Source organism: Sus scrofa, chromosome 15 (assembly GCF_000003025.6).
Source record: "Sus scrofa isolate TJ Tabasco breed Duroc chromosome 15, Sscrofa11.1, whole genome shotgun sequence".
In the NCBI taxonomy this organism is placed as follows: domain Eukaryota; kingdom Metazoa; phylum Chordata; class Mammalia; order Artiodactyla; family Suidae; genus Sus; species Sus scrofa.
In genome coordinates, this window is record NC_010457.5 from 94,826,337 (window position 1) to 94,844,020 (window position 17,684).

Genomic DNA, 17,684 nt, shown 5'->3' on the forward strand with positions numbered 1-17,684 from the left:
TGCAATGTATACATCTAAGGATGACCTGACCCCCTTGCTGTACAGTGGGAAAATAAAAAAAAAAAAAAAAAAAAAAAAACCTATGCCCTGATTACCATTCTTAGTTTTCCAATGCAGGATCCTTAACCCAGTGAGCGAGGCAAGGGTTCAAACCTGTGTCCTCATGGATGCTAGTCAGATTCATTTCCGTGAGCCATGTCAGGAACTCCGTTTTCCTATTTTTCCCCAAATTTTTCCGTACGTGAATTCTTTACAAAGGTCTGTCATATACTTATATGTTAACTTCTTCCAGCAAAAACTGCGTTTCATTTACTCTTCACAAAATGAGCATTTTAAAATTAAAAAAAAAAATACATAAATCTCACATTGGTGATTAGAAAGAAGACATTCTAAAGAATAAGTTTTCTAACACTGGGAAAGGAAAGTATAATCTCTCTCTAAGCCTTTAACATAGCAGAGTATCCCTACATCAATAACAAGAAAATATCTCAAAGACAAGTCAAAAGTAAAACTGGTTTCCTGGCCTTTCGCTCAGGACCATCTTCCTGGACACCAACTTGACTCACTGCTCTCTGTTCTTGTCCCACTGTCTCTCTTGGCTGTGGACTTCATTCCCCAGCCCTCTTAGGGACTGGTGACCCATTTAAATTCTTTCCTTGGCTTAGCATCCTTGCTGGGGGATGAGGTGAGGGGGTAGCTTGATCTCTTCTGTTCATGATTCCTTTGATTACTGACATCACTTATAACTCTAGAAAAGAAATACTTCTTTCATTGGCCCAAAGAACATGTTTTCCTTTGGCGAGCCTGCTAGTCTCATGACCAGAAAAGGGAGACTGAAACAGGAGAGCACTTCCTACAACTCAGCAACAAAAACACAAAAACCCAATTAAAAAATGAGGAAGGAACTTAAATAAACACTTCTCCAAAGAAAATACAAATAGCCGATAAGCATATTAAAAGAGGCTCAATATCACTAACGATTAGCGAAAAGCAAATCAAAACCACAATGAGGTATCACCCACCAGCCATTAGGGTGCTATTAAAAGAACAAGTGTTGGCAAGGATGAAAAAAAAAACTGGAACTCTGTGCACTGTGGTTGGTGGGAAGTAAAATGGTGCCTGGGGCAAATGAACTTAACTACAAAACTGAAACAGACTCACAGACATAGAGAACAGACCTGTGGTTGCCAAGTGAGGGGAAGGAGTGGGATGGACAAGGAGTTTGGAATTAGTAGATGCAAACTATAAGGTCCTATGGTATAACACAGGGAACTATATCCATTCTTCTGGGATAGACTATGAGGGAAAACAATACAAAAAACGAAGTGTACACATGTGTGTATGTATATATATGTGTGTGTGTGTGTGAGAGACTGGGTCACAATAATGATTTATAATATTGGTATCAACTATACTTGGAAAAAAAAAGCAGTGTCTCAAAGAGAAATTTGTATACCCACGTTCATAGCAGCATTATTCATAAGGGTAGAGAGGGAGAAGCAATCCAAATGCTCACAAGAGACGGATGGGAAAACAAAACGTGGCATAAACACACAATGGAATACTACTAGCCTTAAAAAGGAATTCTGATAAATGCCTCATGGGTGAACCCGGAAACCCCATGGTAAGTGAAATAAGCTAGTCACAATAGAAAAATGCTGTATGAATCCACTTATGCAAGGTGTCCAGTGCAGTCAAATGCATAGAAAAGGAAAGTAGAATAGTGGTTGCCAGGGACTTGGAGAAGAGGGAAATGGGGAGTTATTGCTTAATGGGTATAAATTTTCAGTTTTGCAAGTTGCAACTGTTCTGGAGATTGGTCGTACAACAATCTGAATATACTTAATATTGAACTGTACACTTAAAAATGGCTAGGGTGGATAAATTTTATGTCACATGTGTTTGAAACAAACACACAATGGTGAGAGTATCGAAATTGGAGTCTTTGGTTAAAGTTTCTTTAATATAAGCTACCCACCAGGGCATTTAAACAGTTCATTAACTCACATGGATCACCTGGCACCATGAAAAATTAAGAGATTAAAAGGAGGTTTGATGAATTTCAATTTTAAGCATTATTAGAAGGAAGGAAGGGATTGAAACTTTGGAGGAAAATCTACGAAAGAGCACTAGAGGCCATAAAATAAGGCTCTATGAAAATTCCATCAGTTGTAAAGAGTTTACAACTTCCCATATTTATCATTTCTTTAGCCCATATGTTATCCTATAGTGATTGATAGTTAAAATCTAAAGAAATGATTTTTAAAAAAACTTTGTGTTTTCATTTAATGATTAGCAAGTACGTTGAAAAGATTCCACATGGACAATCCTAAAAAGAAAAGAACCTCTAAGACACAGAGTAGATGGTTGCAACTTCAAACATGAACACAGACTAGATCGCTGGGACCTGCAGAAAAAAGAAGGAATCCCTGAAGAGCCCACGGGGTTAGGAGCAATCCTCAAGGCTTACTGACACAAGTGTTAGCATATTCTTTATTTGTTCAAACATGTGATCTGCAAACCTGTCACTGAAGCACTAACAATTATCTTCTCCTGCAGCGTTTTTGGTGTGTTTCTGGTTGACATAATTTAAAGGAGCCCTATATAAGCTCTGTCAGGGAATCCTCAGTGAGAATTTTTGATCCCCATTTTATTATATTACGGCTAACAGATGCTAATACTGTGGAACCGCATTCATTCACCAGAGCAGGTCGACTGAAAATGAAAATCTGTTCTTCCAATGAGAGTGCTTTTGCTAATCCTAGCTGTGATGGGTGGCTTGCCAAAGTACTCTTTTCTGAATGCAAAATAAATATACTGTCAGAGGAATGGGAGGGAAATTGAAAGACCATCTGAGTCCTATCCTTCACTTTTGGGATAGGCGAGTGGTTTTAAAATAATACAGTTAGTTGCCCATCTGTACCTAAAATGACATTATACAGCCTATGAGGATTGCTGCATAACTATTTTCAAATGAAATTGCTAAGCACATACTTAATCAGGCCCAATTGCTGAGGAAAAACAAACAAACCAGGAATGCTGGTTTCTATATTGCTCTAAAAACAAGAGAACTAACACTCAGGTCAGACTCCTTGAAGTATCAAATGAGAAAGTTGTCATAGTAACATTACTTCTGTGACTTAGGGAAATACATGACTTGTCTACTTGCTCTAATTTATGCCTATCCTCGGAAGTTAATAGAATTCCAATACTGAGTAAGATCCTAAGAGGCAAACTAACATTTCCCTAAGAATGAGGAAATTATTTCCTCTTCACAGATAAGACTTAATTTTTTTTGTCAATAAGTTTCCTGACAACTGAAATGCTACACCTATACCTATAAGTTGAAAAATACTATCAAATAAAGACGAGCCACCTTTTCTTTTTGGTATGAGGAAACGTACTTTTCTTTGCCTAGAATTCTAAAATACCCCAAGTTTTATAATCGCATGATAGTTCCAAGAATGTCCGTATCCCATGTGCACTCATTTATACAAAACAGCGTTTCTTCTGCTGTTATCAGTTGAGTCACGCTGAAGAAAGATCAAAGTGTACCTAACAGGACACTGCTAATACTCTGTACCTAATAGAAACACTGCTTCAGACTCAGTTATGGCTGTAGATGGAGCCTCTTGCCAGTTTAAAAAGGATCATTTTCTTATTAAACCTACTGTTAACAAAAACCAAATACTGATGTGTTGCATGTTACACAGAACTTACAGATTAATGTCACAATTGCAATTTATTGTTAGGTAACTGTTCCTCCATTGATCCAACCCTTTTAATAAAAACATCCCTGAACATTTCTCCCTTAAGACAAAAGGGACTATTGGGGATGAATCACGCTTATGAAGTCCTTCTCATTACATTCAAAGAATCTAAAAACGGCTTAGCTTTGCAGTCAACATCCAGCAGGTAGACAAGGCATTGGGTTTAGATAAAAGTTTTGGGGAACTACTTTCCCAAGCTCAACTGAGCTCAGGAAAGAAACTGTGCAGTTGGAGCTCTAATGCCCCTCAGAGGGTTCCCTATTACAGGAATTCACCACACTCAGGGCAGAAACAATCTATATATTACCTTTAACTGCTCTAGGGCAAAAGATGAACCATCTTGCTGCAAATTTTCAATAATCTCTTCCACAGTATTGGCTGAGAACCAACTATAAAAAACAAAAACAAGAACAAAAAGAAAACAACATGATTTCAACAATGTGCAAGCAATTTTTTTTTCTAAAACGACAACAATGAATCTAAGCACAGGCCTCTCCTAAACCCCAATTCAATAATGAAAATATTTCCAACCTGTTTATAGGATGATGAAACAGAACACTGTTTCTCTGGGTAAGTGTCTGCACACTAATTTGTGAAATAAAACCTACATTTTCTTTTTTGCTTTCTTGCATCAATTATATGTAAATAAATGATGTCTTCACTGTGAAAAACTGATGCTTCTAAAACATAAAGATAATTGTCTTATTTTCTAATAGCTATCCTCTTCTTGTGTTCTTTAAGTCAGTCACTCTCTCAAATTACTGCACAAAAACTCTTGTTGATCAGCTTGACAAGACCTTCAGAGAACATGACTTTGCAAATACAAAAGATAAGGTAATTCAATTGCTACTTTCCAGCCTTTCTTCCTCACTAAAGGAGAAAAAAATGTTTTGCACTAAAGTGAATAAGCATGATAGAATACTTAAATACAATGAATTTATTTCTCCCAAAAGAGTGGGCAGGAAGCTATTTTCAACGGTAAGTGAAAACAAAAACACTATCCTATCTGATCTCAGAATTGGTACATTATCAAACCCAATGCAATTACAGTGTTAGTAAATTCAATTTAATATAGTCTTTCCAAAGGAATAGATATAATTAAGATCTCTCTTTAAGTACCTGTTTATTTTGTCCATGTGTTCCTCAAGGATAAAAGATTTGTCTTGATCAATCTTGGACTGTTTGAAAAGAAAAATCTTCAATTTGAAGAAACTCAAATCTTTAAAAAATGCTTAAAAGTTTCATCATACTTAATGATATACTTTGTGACAGATAACTTTCAAATTACATCTAGTCTCATAAATAATTACCATCGTATGTTCAAAATTCAAACAGTATATATTATTCCAGGCTAGCTCTTAAAAGTATCAATGGCAAAAAATGCTCCTTTTTTTTTTTCCTTTTTAGGGCTGCACCCACAGGATATGGACATTCCCAGGCTGGGGTCAAATCGGAGCTACTGCTGCCAGCCTACACCATAGCCACAGTAATGCGGGATCTGAGCCCCATCTGCAACCTACACCACAGCTCAAGGCAACACTGGATCCTTAACCCACTGAGCGAGGCCAGGGATCAAATCTGCATCCTCAAGGATGCTAGTCAGATTCATTTCTGTTGAGCCATGATGGGAACTCCTAGGGGTCAAAATGGATCTGCAGGTGCCAGCCTACACCACAGCCACAACAACGTGGGATCTAAGCCATGTCCTCAACCCACACAGCACCTCACAGCAACGCCAGATCCTCAACCCACTGAGCGGGACCAGGGATCAAACCCGAGTCCTTATGGATACTAGTCGGGTTCGTTACCACTGAGCCACAACAGGAACTCCTATATTTTTATTTTATGCCATTATATATGACTATGTTATCATTAAAGTATATCAATGAATTTAAGGATAGCAAGGGACCTGAGAAGTCATCCTGCCCCATTTCTGCCCAATATAGGAATTCCTACCACATCTGATATTCCTGTAGCACTGACCTTCACGGAAAAAACCCACTACTCAGAAGAGAACTCACTAAGTGCTTGAACAACTATAATTAGGACTTAAAAAAAAAAAAAAAAGAAATCTGGACCAAAAATCAGCCCTCTTATGTTTATAGTTCTAGTTAATCCCTCTTTGAATCAAGCTTCTCTTCCACAGTACAGTTAACTGTCCCTCACAACCCACAGCCTTCTTGGGCACAAGTTTCAGTTTATCAAAATCGTTCTTAAAGCATGAAACATGTACCTCAGCTGCAGGTGTGGTTGAATCATATCAAAGAACAGCAGGGCTCCACATACCCTTGTTTGTTTTGAATAAAATGCCTTTTTTTTTTTTTTCTTTTTCCTTTTTTGGTTTTTAGGGCTGCACCTGCCGCATATGGAAGTTCCCAGGCTAGGGGTCAAATTGGAGCTACAGCTGCCAGCCTACATCACAGCCACAGCAATGCAGGATCTGTGACCTACACCACAGCTCACAGCAACACCGGATCCTTAACCCACTGAGTGAGGCCAGGGATTGAATCCACATCCTCATGGATACCAGTCAGGTTCATTACCACTGAGCCACAATGGGAATTCCTAAATACAGTGATTTAAATAATAGGAGTAACTGGGTTAGTTTTGGGGTAGTCCTATTATACTGCTGTTTAACATCGAACAGTTAAAAAAAATTTTTTTTTTTTTTTTTGCTTTTTAGGGCCACACATGTGGCACGTTGAAGTTTCCAGAGTAGGGGTTGAATCAGAGCTGCAGCTGCCAGCCTACACTACAGCTCACGGCAACACTGGATACTTAACCCACTAAGTGAGGCCAGGGATCAAACCCGAATCCTCAAGAATACTAGTTGGCTTCTTAACCCACTGAGCCACAACAGAAACTCCTGAGCAGTTAAAACTTTTAGGTAATATCATCACAGACTACATTCCTCCCATCCTGTACTTATGAACTTGGTACCTTCAACTGAAATCCAATTATCCCTATTGTGATATTGTGATTTAAAGTAAGAAAAATGTATTTGGTCTTTGCCCATCTATTTGACTTTTTGCTCCAAGCGCACAGATCCCAAAACCCATGGAAATCCCTAAGCAGAACACCTTTTGTTATAATTATTTGTTCTTTTGTCCTCGGTCCCTAAAATGAAGTTAACATGGGTGTCTTTTGTTTTTCACAAGCCCCTTTCAAGCACATCATTGTTTATGCAACTGAGGGGACTATAGGAAAGGCCCCTAAGGATGGGGGCTGGTTGCTCGGGGAACCAACCAAAACAAAGTTCAGTCCCTTTCCTCACTATCAACACTCCCCCAAACCTCTGTGAGGGGCAAGGGTCTGGAGATTGAGTTCAATCCTCAGTGGTCAGTGATTTAATCAATCATGCTAATGTAATGACGCTTCCGTAAATACCCAAAAAGATGAGTTCCAGAGAGCTTCTGGAGTGATGAACATGCAGGGAGAGTGGTTCCCTTCAACTTCATGGGGACAGAAGCCCCTGGGCTTGAGACCCTTCTCTCACTCTATGGGTCATTTCATCATGCTGTTCATTCATATCCTTCATTGTATCCTTTGTAATAAATGTTAAGTGTTTCCCTGAGTTCTGCGAGTCATTCTAGCAAAGTATCAAACCCCAGGAGGAGGGTCATAAGAACCTCAATTTATTTCCAGTCAGGGAGAAGTACAGGTGACAACCTGGGACTTGTGACAGGTGTCAAAGTAGAGTCAATCTTGTGGGACTGGGCCCATAAGTCACGGGGTCTGACGCTAACCTTGGGGAGACACTGTTAGCATTGAAATGAACTACGGGACACTCAGCTGGTGTGTGGAGAACTGCCTGATGTGTAGAAAACCACACATCTGGTGTCAGAAGTGTCAATATGGCAGCAGTGAGAGTGAAGGAAAACACATGGAGTGTCTCCCCAGACATCTATTAAATATCACATTGTTACTATTAAATGGATCGCTGTGAACTTGAAGTGGATTTACTTTTCTGTTTACCTAATTTATTTTCTTAGCTTCAAATCAATCTGATCAAAATGATGTCAACATTCTCATCCAAATCACTGAGAAAAATATGGAGTAAGTCAAGGCCAAGACAACTTTACTCAGAGACACATACCTACACATTTAACAGAACTCTTTGGTGAGTCCCTTGAACCCCCACACACTATACAGGCCATTCTGCATTTGCCCAACTTGACAGAAGAGACTGTCCAATACTTTGACAAAACCTGATGAAACCCTCACATGCTCTGTATTCATATTCATAGTATGAAGGATCCAGGGCCCCATCAATCCATACTCATGTTTTTTCAGTTCTGGGTAATTTGGGGGGGAACTACTTCTCTAAATATTTCTTCACCTCTGTTACAAATTCCTAAGAGATATTGGACCTCCTGGAATAATACCTAATTTTCCTTTCTCTCCATTTTCCATCTTAGAGTTTCCTTAGCTACTGGTTTTAATCTAACCTGTTGTGGGGGTTTTTTTCTCTCTCTTGCTATCATATTTTAAATTTCATTTTATTCTTTAACTATGTATCTTTATAACATCTGTTTCTATTTCACAGATGAACTATTTTCCTCAAAATTAAAAAAAAAAAACTTAAAATTGTTAAATTTCCCTCTTCACCTTGCACTGTCTGCTTGTTTCAAGTGCCTTTTTTGTTTTGGCCAGTCTCTGGCTTTTTATACCTGGTGATCCTTATTTTTCTATGTGAAGTACTAACGGCTATGGACTGTCAACTGTCTGATGCTTTAGGAGATCATTAGGCAAGGGCCTAGATGTTTCTTTCATTAGAGTGGTCCTCTCCTTGAATGTCAACAGCTGAAGGTTTTTTTCTTTCTATTCTAATGAACTGCTAGGGAGTAGGATGGTGCTATGGACACTATGTTTGTGCCTCCTCCAACCAATTCATGTTGAAACCCTAACCCCACTGTGATGCTAGGTGGAGGTGAGGACTTGGGGTGCCCTTATAAATGGAGACCTGAGAGGGCTCGCTTTCTCTTTGCTCTGTAAAGATACAGCAGGCAGGCATCCACCTGCAAAAGAGGAAGAGGGCCCTCATGGGGAACCTAATCAGCTGGCACCTTGATCCTGGACTTCCCCGCCCTGAGAACTGTGAGAAATCTCTGTTATTTAAGCCACCAAGTCTATGGTATTTTCTTTTCTTTTTAGGGCTGCACATGCAGCATACAGAAGTTCCCAGGCTAGAGGGTCAAATCGGAGCTGTAGCTGCCGGCCAACACCACAGCCACAGCAATGTCAGATCCCAGCCCAGTCTGTGACCTACACCACAGCTCATGGCCATGCTGGATCCTTAACCCACTGAACAAGGCCTGGGATCGAACCTGCATCCTCATGGATACTAGTCCAATTTGTTATCGCTGAGCCACAAAGGGAACTGCTGATGTTTTTGTTATAGCTCCCGAAAGTGACGAAGGCAGATGATATGTAAGAGTTCTAGAAGCCAACTAGGAAGAGGCCAGAGATCTTCCCAGTTAGTATCTCCGCCTCTTTTCCAGTAGAGCACCTCACCTAGCCCTGCCCTTAGTGAGGCCTGTCACATGGACCTGGTACCCTCCAAAAGGTCTACAGCAAGAACTGGCCTGATTCTACTGGCTTGTCCCACTGAAGGCTAAGATTTTCATGCTCTCAGGACTGAAGTAAGTGCCATCATACTTCCACTTTCAAGCTTACAAAACATCTCATGCCTGCCACTCTCTCCTCTTCTATTTCTCTTTATGGATTCACACCTTTTTTTCCCACTCCTTTATTATAATTTTAGTGGGGTTTCAGGAGGGAGCATGTATCCAAACTATCATGTTTAACTATAAGTCATGTAGCACTTTTATAGATTCTTGACTCAAAAGAAATTTTAAGTTAGACAACATTAAGAGTTAAAAGTAAACACTGCAATGTACTTTATTATTATATTTAGATATATACCAGGTTCACTTTAGCAGCTCCACAGATAGTGTCAATACTGAACCTCCATTTTGTTTAAAAAAAAAAAAAACTTTTTAATTGTAGGGCTGTACCTGTAGCATATGGAAGTTCCCACCCTAGGAGTAGAATCGGAGCTTCAGCTGCCAGCCTACGCCATAACCACAGAAATGCCAGATCCAAGCCACATCTTTAACTTACACTACAACTTGTGACAACACTCGATCCTTAACCCACTGAGCAAGGTCCGGTATCAAACTCGTGTCCTCATGAATATGAGTCAGGTATCCCACTGAGCCACAACGGGAACTCCTGAATCTCTATTTTAGACATGCCCTTGGCAAAGGCCAATCACAAGGCTATGCACTGAAGTTCAGCAGCAATGAGTAAACAAGCTATGCAGTTGCACGGCAAAGAAGTCATCTCAGCCATCATAACAACTGTGAAGCACTGATCCTTCTCTCAAGCTTTAAAGTAAATAAATCACAGTACATGTATTTATATCCACAAACTATAATATTCACCAACTGTTGATTTTTTAATACCTCCCCTTCCCCATGAATTAAAATCTGAGGTTAGAATATTGACAAGATTACCTTTGTGTGGTAAGTTTCTAAGACATCTGCAATATTTTCTTTTGAAGGAGAGTTCAGGGCTAACAGATCATCTTCTAACATGCCCAACTACAGCGGGAGAAAAGGAAAACATTTAAAAACCCCACAGCAACACAGACCTTTTTTTTTTTTTTTTTTTTAGAAATCTTACATTCTTTTAAAAAATCCTTGTCTTAAAATTATGATGCTCTCTCTTCAGCTGAGTAAATGAAGAAAATTTTTCACTGAAGGTGAAAAGTTCCCAGAAAGCAAACACTGCCTGGCAAGGAATGCATAAAGGTGAAAGAAACTGAAGAGGACAAAAAACATTCATCTTTGTTTCCCTCTGGCTACTGAATACTCACAACGTGGTATTACAACAAAAGATCCAAAGTATAAGTTTTATTTCAATTAATTTTAACTAAAATTTCCATATATGACTAATGGCTCTTAGATTCAAGGCGCAATCAATGTACAAAACTCTCAGGTGGCTGTTAACATAACTGATACCATCTTGGGCCTATGTGGTTCCTCCCGTCCTTCCACTGACCCTACCCAGGACTGTACTAAGCGGTAAATCATTTCTCTGTCATCAGGGGCTTTTTAATTAACAGATATGATTTAATAATCATTAGGATAAGGTGGCCTCCATGCTCTGTTAGTCCCCAAACCATGATGAAGATTTTTGCTGACTTCCCAGTATTGCTGGTGCTCATGAGACTAGTTACCCATTCATAAATCTTGGCTTAGACATGTCCTGTTTCCAAACACCTACCCCCATACCCTAAGGTTAACTCTAAAACTGTCCCAGTGGCCCCTCCCAGAGTGCAGCTGCAAATGCTGCCAGATCGTGGTCCCCCAGATCCCACCTGCAAATGAGTTACTCTATAATAAACTGATTCATTGATTATATGGAGCTGCCTGCCTCCTTTTTTGGTCTCAAGATACCTTCTCAGTTCAGGGAGTCCTTTTCAATCCCTGTGTCCTCCAACAACTCTCCATCTACATCCCTCACACACCTGTTCCTATGCTCAGCCCAATGGACTTCTGTTCCTAAGACAGAGCCAATGATTTCCTACCCCTATGGGTTTGCTCACTCAAGTTTCCTCCACCCAGAATACCTTTTCCCAACAATATTCACTTTCAAGCCCAGCTGAAACTGCAACCTCTATGAGAAAACTTCCAGTCCTTTCTTAGAACTAAGCTCCTCCCCTTTCAATCCATTTGAGTACTTTCTTTGTATTCTGTTTTTATACTTACCATATTTAACTCTCAGATGGTACAAATGGGTTTTTTGTTTTTGTTTTTGCTTTTTTTTTTTTTTTTGTCTTTTTTTGCTATTTCTTTGGGCCGCTCCCGCGGCATATGGAGGTTCCCAGGCTAGGGGTCTAATCGGAGCCGCAGCCACCAGCCTATGCCAGAGCCACAGCAACGCGGAATCCGAGCCGCGTCTGCAACCTACACCACAGCTCACGGCAACGCCGGATCGTTAACCCACTGAGCAGGGGCAGGGACCGAACCCGCAACCTCATGGTTCCTAGTCGGATTCGCTAACCACTGCGCCACGACGGGAACTCCGGTTTTTTGTTTTTTTAATCTTTTGTACCCAACTCCAGCCTCATCCCCAATGCGTATTACCCATTTCTGTATTACCCATTTCCTTTATCCGCTACAGGCCCTGTAATGGTAGTCTATGCACTGCAGACATTACTAAGCAATCTGACAGAGAGAGGGAAGGCTTGTGGAAGAGCTCTCTCTCTCTTCCTTAACCAAATTCCCTTGTAATCGAGAGTGTCTCTTCAGAGACGATAATGGAGTGCCCATGTTTGCTTTCTCTTACAGCCCAAAGGAAGAATGAGACAGCCACCTGCTCAACATGAGGGAGGATGCCTCTAACACAGAGGAAGATCTGCAATGTGAAGCAAATGTGGGAAGGCCCTCATAGCAGTATAAGGGGACAACTTCAATTTTGCATACTTCATACATTTTAATAACATTCCTTCCCCTATCCCATAACACCCCTCCCTCAAGACCAGATATCCGTGGATTTCCTGGGGAACTGACTTCACACCACAGTTCCGGGGGTGGAGTATATTAGCTAGGATAGGTTAGTCAGTGTATTCCACCTACCCACATGGCTCAGAGGTTATAAAAGCCTGTCCGATCAGACTGAGCTAAGCTAGGTGAAGTAGAATAAAGCCCAAATCTCTAGCTGGGAATTCTGAGGCAAAACCACCTTGAACTGGGCTTTCTGTTAAATTTAGCACAAGTTTCAACCAGTAAGATAAAACTGCTGTTCCAGCTTTGGAGATGAGAAAACTGGGGCTAAAGAGGCTAAATTCAAGCTGGGATTTAAAAACAGGCTGTGCATCTGCGTATCTTTGGCCACTATGCTATCCTAGCCGTGCGGTTTAAAGACAAAGATAAGAAAAATGTGTCCTGTGCAACAAATACCCTTCAGAAAAGTTTTTAAGACCATATTTTACAAACTTTTTAATGTACTAGGAAAACGCACAAGAGAGCCTTTCAAAAATGTCTTTATAAAAGCCTATCATTTAATATATAAATCTAGATTTTTATATATTAGACTTCCTTAAACTATTATTATTTTTTTAACACAGACAGTAACTACTCACTCAAAAATATTCACTGAAGGTACCAGGCAAAACAGCCCTGGATCCAGATATAATTATCTCCATTTTGCATATAAGGAAACTGGGGATCTTTAGGCACCTTCCCCAATGCCACCCAGCTTTAACAGCAGATGCAGGATTCAGACCCATGTCTACCAAAAGCTTGTAATCTTAACCACTCATACCGCCTCCCCATGCAGTATGAGTTATTCCAACCACACAAAATGCAATCATCCGAGTAATTACCTTTTCGGAATCTACAAAGTGTGTAGCAATTCCTGCTGTGTACACATCTCTTCCTTTCAGTCTGAAACCTGTTAACGCAAGGAAGTATCCCAGTTTTCCTTGAAGTCGTGGCAAGAAATAACCTCCACCCACATCAGGGAATAGCCCTGTAATTAAAAACAGAAAGAGAGAGCGATTCAAATGAAAGAGATAAACATAACTCTCTTTACTTTAGATCAGTTAGACACTTTTCTCTGGAGTCTGAATCTATATTAAAAATACTATTACTTTTCCACAGTACTACAATGTACTATACAATGCAATCAATGTCACAAAAGACTTGCTATAAACTGTGCTAAGTTAACTGAGGTATTTCTCAAATTTTTCATGTTTCATGTGAAGTCAATGAAGGATTTGATGGCACACTGTTTCGTACATAGCTACTTGATAAATATTACCTAAGTTTCTCATCACCACTACTACTACTTTTATTTAAGACTATCCGATACAGGTAAAGACCGAAAAAATATTTTCTTTCCAAATGACACAGGAAAAAATAAATGTCACCTAAGGCTACTGTGTGACAAATCATTATTATCATTTATCAATTTCCAAAGAGTCAATTATGTAATTCTCAAGAAACTTAGTGATGTGATAACCATTACTCCTACTAAATGAACAATTTACCTACTTAAATCTTGTGCACTTATTGTTTCTTAACATCCGTATTTTTAAAATTCTCTTATTCTCTCTACTGAAAACAACTAAAAACAGTATATGCGCAAATACTTCACTTGTTTGGTGTTTATAAGCTCCTTAAATAATTGTGAACCACTAGTTTTATAATCCATATATCTTTTTGAAAACGGCTTCAATTAAGTTGAGATAAAAACACAAATGTTCAAATTCTTTCTAATTCTACTTGTCAAGAAGTTACTAGACTTAAAACAATCAGTGGCATGCTACTGTAAATAGAAACATCTCTTAGCATCTCAAACAAGATAGGTCTAAAGTTGCATTCATGACCACTGCCCCCAACCATCGTCTTTCTCCAGTATCAACCACCCCAATAAAGGGGACAACCATCCAGACTCGAACCCTCTTCTCTTGCACCACCTACTTAATCCTCCATCAGTGACTATGTTCTGTTGCTTCCTCCTCTAAACAGTTCCCTACACAGTAGCCAGAGTAATCTTTTTAATAACGCACATCTTGATCAGAGTCTTGCATTCTACTGATTAGAATGCGTTTTTCTTCCCTGGTTGCCTTTTTCTCTTAGATTAAAACTAACACCTTTATCAGTCTTCAAGGCCCCTGACCACTTTTTAAATTACCTCTCTTACCATGCACTCACTATAGTCCAGACACTGTGGTCTTTCAGTTCCTCGATACTCATTCTTACCTGCCTCAGAACCTCAGGAGTTCTCTGTCCAAGTGAAAACACCTCTATCCTGAAACACTTTGGTCTATTTCTGGGCACCACATTCTCTCTGTTCATCCCTTGCCTCAATGGCTGCGTCTTTCCAGTCCCCTTTGCTGGCTCCACTTCCCTTTTGGGCCTGTACATGCTGCTGTGCCTAGGCCTCATCTTAGGCCATCCGTTCCCCCTAAACACACATTTCCTTTGCCCTTCATGGCTTTAGATAACATCTGTATGCTGATTAGTCCCTGTTATGGACAGAATTGTGTCCCCGAATTCTTAAGTAGAAGCCCTAATCCCACAATGTGACAATCTGGAAATAGGGCCTCTAACGAGGTAATTAAAGTTCAATGAGTTACAAGAGTGGGGGCCTCATCTAATAGGACATGTGTCCTAAGAAGGAGAGGAAGAAACACCGAGGGCATACACACAGAGGAAAGGCCATGGACATAAAGAGGAGGCAGCTGTCTATGAGCCAAGGAGTAAGACCTTAGGCGAAACCAAACGTGCCAGTACCTTGATGTTGGACTTCCAGCCTCCAAACCTGGGAGAAATAAATGCTGTTTAAGCTACCCAGGCTGTGGTATTTTGTTATGGCAGCCCTGGCAGGTTAACACAGTCCCAAATCTATCTATCTAGTTATGCCATTTCTAATAAAAACTCTCAGATCTGCATTCTAGATATAACCACACAGGTAATAAGCACCCCAGATACGACATGGCAAAAACACAACTCTTGTTTCCCAACCCTCCAACCACCCTGTTCCTTCCCGAACAGTAACACTGGCTAAACACCTGGAGTTATTCCTGATTTATTACATCAGCAAGCAAGTTAACTCCACGACAGTTTCCAAATCTATCCAACTATTTCACCTCTATAGCTCCATACTTCTCCAAGATAAAATTATCTCTCTCTAGACCTGTGCTATCCAATAGAATTTTCTGTGATGATGAGAATGTGCTATGTTCTATGCTGCCGATGAGGTTGCCACTAACCTGCTTTGGATATTACACACTTGAAATGTGGCTGGTCAACCGAGGAGCTAAATTTACTTAATTAACTTACAGTTAAATAGCCACGTGTGGCAAGTATCTACAGTATTAGACAGCAAAACTCTAGATTAATGTCCTAACCTCCTAACAAGCCTCCTTGCTATTACTCCTGCACCTCCAACAACCCGTTATCCTCAAAGGGGCCAGAATGATAGTATTAAAATACAAACCAGACCATCCACCCCCTGCTTTAAACTCTCCCACAAGTTCCCATAATGCTCAGGTTTAAATCCAAACTCACCACCAGAGGTCCATGTGAACCTCTTGAAGAGCACAGTGTGTCCTCCTGTCCTTGATTCAGACAGGTGACTCCATTTGGTCCCATCACTCCTGTCCTTGATTCAGACAGGTAACTCCATTTGGTCCCATCAAGAGGTAAAGTTTATTCTTTCTTTAGGGTCGTAAGACTAACTTTTCTTAACGACACAATATTCTAAGATACTACTAAGTTGGCTCCTTTTTGTCATTCCAATCTCAGCTTGAAGGTATCTCCCTGGAGGACCTTTTTAACTATCTAATCTAAAGCAGCCATCCAAGAGAATTACACTTTGGACAAGATGGGAGTAAATGGGACAAGATTTACTCTCCTACCTGAAATAGTATTTAAAAAACAGATGTAATGTATCAAGTAACAGTTTTCAACATACTGGACCATCAAATAATAAAGGCAAGTGATTACTGAATATCCAAAAACAAGTGAGGTAAACTCTACAAGAGCTCCAGCTTAATGCCTTGAGAGAACTTCCAAGCCCAGAATAGTCTTTAATTTGAGAATGAACCACCTAGACTTCCCAGAACAGAGGAGAGAGCTGCACAAACAGAAAACCCTGGAGATCTGCAGAGTGTCTCCCAAGAGTATTGAGCTGGGTACTGATCAATAAATGTGTATGAAGAAACCGCCTGAGGTTTGGGAAAGAACCACAGGAAAGGATTATACAGAAGAGTACTAGAACCTACACAGGGCTGGGAATAGCGCCTATTCCCATCAATCAGAGTGAAAACCCATGATTCGTGGAGCACTGAGTAGGATACAAAGAAGGGTCTTATTTCACAATAGTATTGAAATAATTAGTCCTAGCCTGAGCACTACTTCATTCCTGCATTTAAAAAAAAAATCTTAAAAGATCTCAAAGAACAAACCATTTCCAAGTAATTTCATCCTGAAAGTAAGCTCAAGGGTTATTTATAAGAGTATATATCTTCCTCAACTTAGAGTTGCATTTTGATAAATCCAACATAAATTGAAAATACTGTAAGTCAAATATGTATTTAATACAGCGAAACTACTGAACATCATAGCTTAGCCTATCCTACCATAGACATGCTCAGAACACCTACATTAGCCTACAGTTGGGCAAAATCATCTAACACAAAACCTATTTTATAATAAAGTGTTGAACATCTCATGTAATTTATTGAATATTGTACTCAAAGAAAAAAAAAATGATTCTAAGTATCAGTTATTCACCCTTGTGATTGTGTGGCTGCCTAGGAGCTATGGCTCTGCCATTGCCTGGCATCACAAGAGGGAATGGTACCAGATACTGCCAGCCCAGTAAAAGACCTCAACTCGAAGTATAATTTCTTCCACATATATATTGCTTTTGCGTCATCATAAAAACATAAAATTGAAAAACTTTGACTAGCAGGAAAATACTACCCATAATGATATGATAATCAATCAAAACTGACCCAGAACTGACATAAACATAATTATCAAACAGGGTCATTAACACCATTATAATAAACACATACCATAAGTTCAAAAATTAAATAGAAACAAAGACGACAGTAGTACTGGATACTACTACAGATGAAAATTAAAATTAATAAGAGTTGAAGTATAGTTCCTGAAAAGGAAATGGGGAGATGGAAAAATATTTGAAGAAATAATGCTAAAATTTCCAAATCTGACAAAAACTAGAAACTTAATTAGCTCAATAAACACAAGTACGAGAAATATGAAGAAAACTACACGAAGGAACATCATAATCGAGTGCCTAAGGCACACCAAAACAAGTGATCAATACAAAATCTTAAAGACAAGTCAGCAAAAGTTAAAAAGACAT

The 17,684-nt window shown here is 39.6% G+C and overlaps 1 protein-coding gene across 3 annotated transcripts in view; it reads right to left on the reverse strand.

The window, feature by feature from the left end:
• The window catches only part of HIBCH (3-hydroxyisobutyryl-CoA hydrolase), a 145,619-nt gene that overhangs the window by 30,593 nt on the left and 97,342 nt on the right, over positions 1–17,684 (reverse strand). For all 3 annotated transcript variants that reach the window (XM_021076263.1, XM_021076264.1, XM_021076265.1), the window contains 4 exons: positions 13,165–13,310; positions 10,289–10,375; positions 4,890–4,948; positions 4,078–4,159 (listed from right to left, as the gene is read on the reverse strand). In XM_021076263.1, the coding sequence (XP_020931922.1) occupies positions 4,078–4,159; positions 4,890–4,948; positions 10,289–10,375; positions 13,165–13,310 (374 nt within the window). The remainder of the gene's footprint in view (positions 1–4,077; positions 4,160–4,889; positions 4,949–10,288; positions 10,376–13,164; positions 13,311–17,684) is intronic.